Source organism: Hevea brasiliensis, chromosome 5, assembly GCF_030052815.1.
Source record: "Hevea brasiliensis isolate MT/VB/25A 57/8 chromosome 5, ASM3005281v1, whole genome shotgun sequence".
NCBI classification, from domain to species: Eukaryota; Viridiplantae; Streptophyta; class Magnoliopsida; order Malpighiales; family Euphorbiaceae; genus Hevea; species Hevea brasiliensis.
The window spans coordinates 15,233,690-15,245,558 of NC_079497.1; the positions used below are offsets into that span (position 1 = coordinate 15,233,690).

Below are 11,869 nucleotides of genomic sequence, written 5' to 3' on the forward strand. Positions count from 1 at the left end.
ATCTCAGCCACAGTTGCAAGAAAACTGATGAGAAAAGACTGTGAAGCCTACCTAGCACATGTGGTGGATACTAGGCAGGCTAAGCTAGATCTGTGTGATATACTCACAGTAAGAGACTTCCCAGATATGTTCTCTGAAGAATTGTCTGGCTTACCACCAGAAAGGGAAGTTGAATTTGCTATTGAGATACTGCCGGGTACAGCACCAATCTCTATTGCTCCTTATAGGATAACACCCACAGAATTGAAGGAACTAAAAATTCAGTTACAGAAGTTATTGGATAAGGGGTTCATACGTCCCAGTGTGTCACTATGGGGAGCTCCAGTGCTCTTTGTGAAAAAGAAGGATGAGACTTTGAGGTTGTGCATCGATTACCGACAATTATTTAAATCAAATTTAATATAATCTATTATGAATCAAACTAAATTAAATAAAAATCAAAATAATTTAATTCAATTTGATTTATAAGCTTTCACAGGATAAAAACAGGACACGCGGTGATAAATTTTGAGTCTAAATTAATAATTTAAATTTAAAATTAAGAGATTGAAATTAATTTTACTTAGGGTCTTTTGATTTATTTATTTTTTATTTCAGTCAATTTTGATTAAATTTAATGATTAATTTTTTAAATTCTTTTATTTTTTCAAAAAATCTTATTTAACCTAGAATTGAATTATCAGTTTTAATCTAATTTAATATCAATTTTCATCAATTTAATTTTAATAAATTTTAAATTAATTTTAAATTAAATATTTTGATTTTAAATTATGAATATGCATGGTTGGGTTTATATATAAAAGAAAGCTACTTAAAATTTTTATAGCTATTACTGAAATTTAATGGTTGTATTATAATTATTTTTAAATTTAAAAATATAATATAAAAAATTTCTTAAAACTTTTAAATTTTATATAATAATTTTTTTTAATTTTTAATAATTCATTTGTATAATTCATAGTGATAGACATCGACTATGAAAAAATTTTAATTGCATAGAATAATAAAATATTAAATAATAAAATATTAGATGATAATAACAGATTAGCAAGCTTTACTTAAAAAAAAATAAAATCTTAAAATTGAAGGATCTTATTACGTTTCAAAATTTGGAGGCATAGCTAAGAGACTTGCTCTTAAAATTTACACAAAAAATTTACGTACGCTTGTCTCACACGAGACATACTTGAATTTTATTTATTTATTTATTTATTATTATTATTATTTTTTTATTTTTATTTTTACACTGTTTCCATTTTTACGCCTCACGTACATTTTCTCCGTCCAACAGCGCGATTCTTTCACTTCTTTGCGAAGTTTCTTTTCCCCTAGATTTTGTGCTCTCTTCTTCCTCCTCATTTTTGCTGCGAATAGTTTCTAGGATTTCGCACAGCTTACTAAAAGGAATGGATTGGGGTAACGTTACAGCAGAGGATCTGATCGATGCCCTTCGTGAGGTTGACTGGTCGTCGCCTCCTCGCCCCCTCTCTGAGTTCTTTTCCAGATTCACCGTTCCCAAATCTTCTGCCAAATGGAACAGTCGCCTTAAGTGTAATCTCTACTAGTGCGTTTCTCTGTTTCCATTTCTATGCTTTACATCTTAATTGCAAGAAGGCACATATGATTTGTGTTGCTTGGATTTGATTTTTCCGTCTCTATTGGATCGGTTTCGCTTCTGATACTCTGAAGCAAAATCAAAGTCCATTTGGTTTCCGATTATGTGGAAGAAAATCAAAGAAATTAGTGCATGAACTCTGTATGGAGAGGGGCATCTCTTGGATAACACAAGTTAAATTGATAAGTTTTTGTTAATACATATTATAATTTACGACTTAAAGCTTCAAAAAATCTGTTTGTTAGCTGATGGTGATGCATGATATTCTCCATATTTTTGCAATTTCCTTTTGAATGGTGATTGCTGATAATGAATCGATGTGTCCAAATTAATTGAGTCGAGTATAATTGCTTTTAATTAATTGAGTCGAGTACAATTATTTTGCTTAGTGAGTTTAACGGTGGGCTATACATCTTATTGCGCAGCTACCGGACTAACTACTTCCTTATGATCGTTCTAATTCTGGGTAAGCGTACATCGCTGTTTCAATTTTCAGCTTTCAATAGTTTACTAGTATATCCATTTTTAGTAATGTTGCACTGTGATAACAGGACTGGGCTTTCTTAGGCGACCGCTTGCTATAGCAGCAGCTCTTTTAACTGCTGTTAGCATAGCATTTCTGAATGATAGGTAAACTGCTTGTGACCTCTCTATCTTTCCCCTGCCCTGATGTGTGTGTATACTAGTGTGCCTGCTCATGCAGTATTTCATGTACTTGTTAAGGAGGTGGGAATTACTTTGTGAGAATTTTGATTAGTAAGATTATGTCCAATGGTCACTCAATCATACATGAAATTTTGAACTTATATTGTTTGTTTTTATATTTTTTGATAGAATTGAAAAAATTTAAATAGGAAAAAGATTATTGAAGAACCCTAGACAGTGCAATCAATGTAATCTAGATAAATTTGTGGCATCCTACAGATCCATAAAGATTTTGAGTAATTACATATGAAGTTCTGAACCATTCAATTAATCAACACAAGTGATGCAGTAGGAGCTAAACTCTTATTTCTTCGGTCTTTGCACCTTAAAACTGTTAGGAGTACGCTTCTGTTTTTATGTGACCAAAAGAGTCCAACTATTTGATTTTATTGCATTCAAAATACTCACGTATCTATGGTCTGAACCATTCTGTGAAAGTGACAATTAAATTTTTGAGAGCTGTTTCTTTAATCTGAAATACAGTACTTGATTCACCTAATAACTAAAAACTGCATCAAGTCAACTAGCTGGTTCCTGTTATAAATTTTTTAAAAACTAAAAGTCTTTTATATGATAAAGAGCTGATAATAAATACTAAAAATTAGAAGAAAGGAGAATCTATATTAGAAAGAACAAATTACTAATTCAAAACCAAACTACATGGGTGTTGCCAATAATAATCATAAGAGTAATTGTACCCAGAAATTTAAAATTTGGTGGTTATGACACATTGAATCTCATGTTTTAAAATATTATAAAATAAGCCCCAAACTTTATAGATCAAATGCAATTAAAAAACAATAAATTTTATTTTTCTCAAATTTTTGTGCATTTCTCTATGAAATCTTGAAAATGAGACATTTAGCAAAAACTTTCATTAAATAGAAAAAGTTCATAAGTTCAAATTTTATAGACAACAAGAATTGATCTGTGAATTAAAGTTAAAAAGATTCATTCTTATGTCTAAAGCTTTTCTTAAGTTCTCTCATGCGATACTTAACTATTATATATAAATTATGTTTTAAATTGAAAATTATTCTATAGGTATTTAAAACCTTGAACCAATTTTCCCAGACAAAAATGGGCTGGAAAAAACATTTTAAGAAGAAAATTCAACAAGGGTGAGCATTGAAATCCAAATAAAGTTTATTGCTGAGACAATGTAATGCTTTAAAGCATGGGATTCAATTTGCATAAACCTCCCTGGGTCATAGTTGTCAAATTGAGAATCGAAATCATCATTTGTGAATCAAGAATCAAAAATCGAATCGAATCATAAAATTCGATAAAAATTCTCAAAATTAATTAAAAATGATATATGTTTTAAAAAAAAATAAGTAAAAAAATATCACAATGACATATTTTGATAAATATATAATTATCATTTAGCTAATTAGAAATGTATTTTGTAATAGAACAATATATTCTTATTATGTTATATAGTTTTATTTTATAAATTATGAACTCTTGAATTGAAGGCAATGATTATAATTGTGCATGTGCTGAAAGTCTCATTTAAATTTGTTCAACTAATGAAATAAGATAGCGGGTTAAATTAAAAGGTTAGAATATATTAATATAAAATATCATAATTTGACAACTATAATTAGAGAATTAAACTAACCCAAAAAAAGAAAAAGAAAGAAGAGGGAGATGGAGACGTAGAGGAAAAAGAATGACTGGTGGAATAATAATAGCTAAGGGAAGGTAGAGCAAATGTACATGTGCACTCACAAGTGGGAGGAAGGAGGTATTGTTGGGCTGTTCTGCAGAAAAATATTGGAAGAGTTTTTGTCATGTGAGACAGAATTAAAATTCTACAAATGTCAAGGAAAAATAACTAAACTCAAGCAGAGTTGGGATCCTAGATGATTCTGTTTCTCCTTGCTCCAATTTAGACAATTCAGTCCCCATCCCCTCCTGTAATTGTTCAACAGGGTGGAGTGGGCCTAGAAAAAAGCCCAGGCTAATTGCTGTCCCTAGGTCTGATATGTAATAGTGGCAGAACTCTTGATGGGGAATTAGTTGTAATTTACATGGTGGGTTTGTCTTATTTGGATGATGTGCTGGGGGAGCAGTAGACTAGCATGCCTGAGGGGTTTATAATCCACTTATTTTGGGACTTATTCCTACTCTTGTGATCCTTGATTATGCATGTGGGCACACAGAGACATAATAAGGACACAAATAGCAAGAGATTGGCCTTTGAGAAGTTCTGGAGAAAGATTGTATTAAGTAATCTCTCATGCACATTTGCATGGATTTTTTTTCTCCCCTATTTCATTTATATATTTATTTTTGGGGTGGTCATTTGATGTTATGAAATATGTTTTTCAGCATGTTTACTTAAAGTGTTGCATGGTTTCATTAAATGCGCCATAGAATAATACTATGTGCTGAAAATAAATAATAAGCAAAACATTTTGGTTGCCATCCCATTCATATTTCTCATTACTGCTTCGCCCCTTCTTCTCATCTCTGTTTTTTTTGCCCATGCTAACGGTTGCTAGGAATTTTCTCTACAGCTTTGCTGGTACTTTTAGTGAGAAGGTAACAAGAACTGTGAGGCAATTCTCTCCTCATCTAGCAGCTAAAATGAGACCTCCTTTTACGTAAGTATATTTTTGTCTGCTATTGTTGAAGGAGTGTCTAGCATTACTACTTTATTCATTAGTTTTTATTGGCAGACCTGTTATTCGTGGACGTCCATCAGCTAAAAGAGCAATTTATATATGTGGTCGGCCCCGTTGGATGTTTGTCCTGATGTTCTCTTCTGGTAGTGACATACCTTCACTGTTTTTCTAAAGTAATGTAAATTAGATCATTTTGTTTGTGAGCTAAATTGGTATTTATTTTTAACAGATAATTTTTTTTATTCTTTTTTCTTTCATTCTGTAGTTTCTTTCATCCTTTGGTACGTCTCCTGTGGTCTCTTGACCGTCCTATGGGCGGTTGCCATTGGTCTTCTTGGTTTGTTTCTTACTTGCTTCTTACCTTTTTTTTTCCTTAGAATTATAGGTGCTCTCAATGAACTCACATTTATTCCCTCTCTCTTCCTCTCTCTCACAGCCACTATCCTACATGCAAGTTTTAGAACACCTAATCTGAAAGCTCGTCTGAACACATTCCGTGAGGAATTTCGTGCTGTTTGGCGGAATTACAGCGAGCTGTAGCTTTGATGGATCTTAATTTTCTGCATGTAAGTAAATATGGGTTGATTTTTTATTGAAGCTAGCCATATAAATTAATTTAGGCTTCTTATTTTCCTTGCATGACAGCAGCTGTGAATTCTTGCTGCTGTTGGGATTTTGCTGTCTTATTACTTGTATTTTGGAAATTGTCCACTAGAGTCAATATTTAGATTGCTTTTTGGTTTTTTTTAAATGTTCTTTCAATGTCTTATTATCGCTGAGGTGGAGTGTTTCTATGGCATTATTTGTTGTATGACAGAAAGGTTGGGTTGATTTCAAATTAGGAATAGCCACAAGCCACATTCATATGGATTCTTTTTCACCCATTGCTGGTAAAGTGAACTTAGGCACTAGGTGCAAAGCCCTAGGGTTGAGGTGCTTTCAAACCCTTGAGTGTACTGCCATCACCCAGGTGCTATGAGGTGCACACCTTATTTGGGGGCGTTGGTGCAAAAATGCTTGTCTTGAGAGGGGGGGGAAAAAGGGGGAAGAAAGCTAGCAAGGACAGATTCCAGATCAAGGAATGCTACCTCTATCTTAAATCACCGACTTCTCTCAATTCCTTGCTGTTCTAATATTCTTGGCTGTGGCCCCATTAAATTCTCTTCCCCCACTAACCTGCAAAATTTCATTGAATCTTCACAGAGATCTCAAGTCTTGACCCTTTTGTGAATCTACTGAAAAGAAACAAATCACCATGAATTAAAATGAAAAGAAAAACATGGATCTTGTATGGCGTGTTTGGTGGTTAAAAGCCTAAACCAGTGTAGGACTGGGAATAGAATCGGAAGATCTTTATGTTGCAGATGTGAAACTTCGGTAATTTCCAAAAAGCAATTAGAAACAGCGGAAAATTAAATTTGCAAGGAATGTGGGTTTGACAAAAGCTGAATTAGTGAAAAGCACTTCTGGAGAGTAGAACATATGGTGGCTTTGATAAGGAAGGGGAAATTGACAGTCCCTTCATTGTCAAAGTGAGTTGGATTTTAAGAAGGAACAAGATGCAACAAGGGTTGATTTGGTAATTTTCTTGAGTAAGACAGTCAAAGAGTGATGCACTGGTACCAAATACCAATTTATAACAATGGTTGGTTGTTTCACTTTCTGAATAGAAGGATGGATGCCTTATTTTCATAGTGAGTGCACATTAGTTCCTGCATAAGAGATTGCAATTAGCATTCCTCATTCAATTTTTAATTTTTTTTTTTATGACTGTTTTAGTTGTTTGGTTTTTCACATTGTCAGATGGAGTTTTTAAACTTATCTTGGTTAAGATCGAGTACTGAACAATTTTAACCAAAAAATCAAATCAATCTAATTTTGTTTTTTCACTCTGATTTTTCTGTTAATTGGTTTGGTTTCGGTTACAGATTTTAAAAAAATTTCAGTTAATTGGTTCGGTTTGAGTAATTCAGTTAAAAAATAAAACTAATTGAACCGATCATTTCACATTTCTATATGTAGTTGAAAATCTCAACCAGAAACAGTCACGAGTCACCCTCACCTCATTTAACCCCTCACCATTCTCGCAGACACCCTCTTAGTCCCTTTTGGCTTTCTCTGCAACTCTGCCTCTTGCCATAGCCCATTGCACTTTCCAATTCCCCCTATCTGCATCTGGATTCATCATTCCTCCTCCTCTGCCACCAGCTTCCTCTGGGTGTCTCTGGTGCAGAAGGCGTTGATTTCAAAGCCTCAATAAAGAGGAAGCCTCGCTTGCGTGTCACCTTATCTGCCATGTATGGACTCTCTGGTGAAATTTGTTTCTGATAATGAAATTTGTTGGGAAATTTGGGAGGTTTAGAGTGAAGATTTTACTAGGTATTGATTCTAAATTTGTGGGTTATCGTTTGGCTTGTGAATTATGATTGAACAAATTTTCCCCCAGTTGAATTTCTAGGTTTATTGGAAATTTTCTATGGTTGATTGTTGATTTTTTTTGGCTATTGATTGTTCATTTGTGATTTATTTGAATATTTGATTTGTAATTGTTGCTTTTTGGGTGACTTGATTGTTGAGTGATTTGTAATTGTTGGATGATTTGTATTCGTTGAAGATGAGGGTTGTGTAATGTTGTGCTGTATTTATTGGGGGAGAGGGTTGAGCATTGTTATGGCTGGTGGCTTGAGAGAAAATGTAGAAAAATGAGAGAAACTGCTGGAAAGGGAAAGAAAATATTGAAATTGAAAAATCAAATCGAAGTTCGATTTGGCTTAGTTCTATTCCTAACATCGGTTTAGTTCAGTTCTTGAATATTTACATTTCTATAAATCAGCTTTTCTAGTTTGGTTCTGTTTGGAACTGGAACAACTAGCTGCATATCTCTAATCTAGGTTTGGAAGTATAACCCTTTATGCATATGAATAACATTCCTTTTAAGATTATCAACTAAATAAGTGGCTATTATGATTTTTTTAATAGGAAAAATTACTATTTAATCTTTGCATTTTAATGAAACTGCTGTGCTTTGTTTTTGGAAAAATACATTATTTAGTCCCTATATTTTGTTTCTTAAAACTCTTTAGTCCTTACATCAAATTTTCTATTTGTAAATAGATTTTAATGCCAATTAAACTACTATTTAGTCTCTCTATTTTAGTAAAATTAATTAGTTAGTCTTTATATTTTGGAAAACACTATTGTTTCAATAAAACTAATTAATTGCTCATTGTATTTTGAATTTTGAAAAACATATTCCTGGATGAAAATAGAAATTTTGTCATGCGGAGACTAAATTTGAATTTGCATTTGTTTTAAATTGTTCAAGTATTTTCATTTCATTTCCTATGCATCATTTTTGCGTTTTCTTTATTTCGAAACAATTTTTCCGGATTATTACCTTGATTACTTGGAGATATAAGGGAATTGATTAACTTTTTTGTGTAAACAATTTTTATTATTTTCTATCAAAAGATGAAAACAAAGAGAGAATGAGAGGGAGAAGGGTGTGGGTGTAAAAGGAAAGAAATATGAGAAGAAAGAAATAAGGAAAGGTAAGAAAAAAAAAAAATAAGGGGAGAGGGTTACGTTAGTTCGGGAATTAAAAAAAATAATCGGAGGGACTAAAGAATTAACGAAATCAAATTATATGGACTAACTAATGTTTTTTTTATAATATATGGATCAATTAATTAGTTTCATTAAAATAGAGAAATTAAATAATAGTTTGATTGGCATTAAAATCAACCGATTAATAAAAAAAAATTGTCAAGAAACTAAATAGTTTAAAGAACTAAAAATAGAGGAAATGAGTAGTCTATTTTTTAAAATGGAGTAATTAAGTAGTTAGTTTCATAAGAATGCAGGAATTAATGGTAATTCCCTTTTTTAAAAGGGTTTTATCCTATAGCATGCCATAAATCATATCATATTAATTATTATGTCTCGTTTCAAGTTATTTTCTTGTTCCTGCATCTTAATCTCCAAATAAAAGCAAAGACAAAGTGCTCACGTCAGCATGTATGTTGCAATGTTTACGCTTATGAGCTTGAATTGGACTTAGGGCCTTTTTGGCATTGCTTTTGAAACTGCTGTTGAGAAAATTACTTTTTTAAATATATTAGTTAGAGAGTGTTAAAAAATAATTAAAAATTAAATTTGATTTGATTTAATCATGAGAACACTAAAATAACAAAACAACTTTTTTCAAACTGCTTTTCTCAACAGCATCTAAAATGGTGCTTTTATTCAAAAAAGCAGTTTCAGCCTCTGAAACTCAATGTCAAACAGAGCTTTAATTTGCTGGAAGAAAGTCTAAGGGGCTTAATGCAGCAATAAAACAACAACAACTAAGCCTTAATCCCAAACTAGTTGGGATCGACTATATGAATCATTTTTTGCCATTTAGCTCTATTTGATATTGTTTAATATTATTGTTATTAAAATGTCCCATCAGAAGCTAATCAGTTCATTTTTCTATCAAATTAATTTTGACATGGCCTAATTACAATAGCAGTTTGTTCTCTTGTGCAGGGGCTGTTCTTGATGGGTGTGATATTCGTCTAGGCGCCTTGTTCTCAAATTGGGCTTAGCTGCTGCTTCTGTTGCCATAAAATAACTTCCAGTGACTGGATAATCTTCATAGAAATCCAACATCAAGTTAATTGTCAGGACCTCTTCTTTCTGTAAGGCATACTGTTTCCAATTATAGTCCATATTTGAAGAAACCTGGTATTTTAGTGGGAGAACCATTCATATAATTCTCGGGCGAGCTATTAATAGGCCTTCTTCGTGTCAGGAATTCCATATTTGCTGTAGAAGTAGCACCAAGTAGTTCCTCTTGAGTTAAGTGATAGAAAAAGAGTTATTTTGAAATTTTATAGACTATCCAATATTCATTCATGCGAAGCATTATAGCAAGTTAATCTGCTTGTATCATATGTCATTATGAGAATAGGTTTCTTCTTATTCTTTTCTTAATTAGTGCATCAATAGTTGCATGTATGAAACCTACACAGAACAAGCCATGAGAAAAGGTGCATGGCAATTTGTGGTCCCTGTTTTTGTGGATTATTTTGAGCTTCTTTGCTGGACTCATCTTTTTAAATTTTATGACTTTCGTGTATGGGGCTGTTGGTGTCGTAGGATTTTGTAAGTCAGAGGGTGTTTTTTTCTAGCTGCTATAATTTGGGTCAAAGATAGGGGATTAAGGTTATATTCGGCAATAACTTTTAAGATAGCATTTAGTATTTTGATTCTAATAAAAACACTATATCTCTTATTTATATTTATATTGTTTGATGGCATAATATTCATATTAGTTTTATACTAGCTTTTAAAGATTGAGAGAGTGATTTATAGAAAGTTATCTCTTTTAATTTTTAGCTGAGGGAGTGTTGATTATGGTCAACAACAAGATATCACTATTTTTTTGCGTTTAACATTTAATTCAATAATTATTTTTACTAAATACTTTTAATTTAAATTATTATATAAATAGTTACCATTAATAACTAATAAGTAATAGCTATTAAAATAATTAACAGTTACTAGAACGGTTAATATTACCAAACAAAATCTAAGTATCTAAAAGTAACTAATATTATCGAATAGGCCTGAGAATCTAAACACACTATTAATTTATAAAACACGATATTTTTTAAAAATATAAAACACAATTTTGTAGGTAAAAATCATTGTTACTATTTCTAATAATTAATTGTAGCATGCAATGATAGGCTAGATGCATATTGATTTAATGTGATGGATATTTAACAGATAAATTTTGAATATATATATATATATATATATATATATATATATATATATATATATATATATATAATTGTTCAATTGTCTAATTCTTATTATATTTTAAATATTATTAAATGGAATATTAATTAGTTTGATTCCAATGGTAATTATCTTACAATAATTTGCAAATTTTATGCATTTTGGTGGTTACGTTTTTTTCTTTTAATAACAATTAATAAAATTCTTTAGGAGAAATTTTAACTTTAGCTAGTATTTTATTTTTTTCACTTTTTAAATGTTTGAATATCAAAATTTATTAAATTTTTATTAATATAGGTTTAATAATTAATTATTTTCTCAAATTGATTATAAGATATTTGGGATTTCACTTGTTTGAAATTATAAGTTGTTTTTGAATATTTTATATATTATTTTTATTCTATTTTTTCTCACTATTATGTGAAATTAGATTTTGATTTTCTTTATATTTCCTTTAAATTATGAAATGAAATGAGACAACATATTCTCTATATACTTTAGTTTTTTAACAAAGAACATATTATAAATTATCAGTGCAATAAAAGGCCCTAAAGTCTATTCAATTTTAAGTTGTATAAATAATATTATTATAATAAATTAATTAGCAACTATAATACAATATGTATTATTATAATTGATAAATGTATAACTATTATACAGATTTTTTTTTTTTTGTTTTAAAAATGAAGCAATATTATCATTTTTTTAAGAAAACCTAATTATAATGTAAAAAAGTAAAATAAATGTTTAAAAAACCTGTATAAAGAGGAAAGCATGTTAAAAATGTTTTTATATAATCACAAAATAAATTAATTATTACAAATTAAACAAATCTGAAGGTGCATATGTATTTTAGAAATTTAGTTAAATAGAAGTATAAATAATTCCTTAAAAAATAGAAGTACAAATAAGAAGTAAATTTATGAACAAATAAAAAATATTTTTATATATTTATTTATAAATAAAAAATATTTTTATATATTTATTTATAAAAAAATAAATAACATAATTAATATAAATTAAAATTTTATTCTTTTTAATAATATTTTAAATATAATTATACTCATAAAAGAAATGCATGTGCTTCTGAAATTATTATAAAATTAGCGTGTATATATATATATAT

At 30.2% G+C, this 11,869-nt stretch overlaps 1 protein-coding gene across 2 annotated transcripts; it reads left to right on the forward strand.

Moving 5' to 3' along the window:
- The first annotated feature begins 1,262 nt into the window (after positions 1-1,262).
- Positions 1,263-10,075, forward strand: LOC110662444 (PRA1 family protein A1). Of its 2 annotated transcripts, none has more exons than XM_021821410.2 (8): positions 1,263-1,564; positions 2,041-2,081; positions 2,167-2,245; positions 4,846-4,932; positions 5,008-5,096; positions 5,219-5,290; positions 5,390-5,519; positions 9,467-10,075. In XM_021821410.2, the coding sequence occupies exons 1-7, from the start codon at positions 1,407-1,409 to the stop codon at positions 5,491-5,493; spliced, it is 630 nt and encodes a 209-aa protein (XP_021677102.1). In that variant the 5' UTR covers positions 1,263-1,406; the 3' UTR covers positions 5,494-5,519; positions 9,467-10,075. The 2 variants fall into 2 exon arrangements, with proteins under 2 accessions (XP_021677102.1, XP_021677101.1); XM_021821409.2 differs by having other exon boundaries at positions 1,264-1,564; positions 9,484-10,075.
- Positions 10,076-11,869: the final 1,794 nt, after the last annotated feature.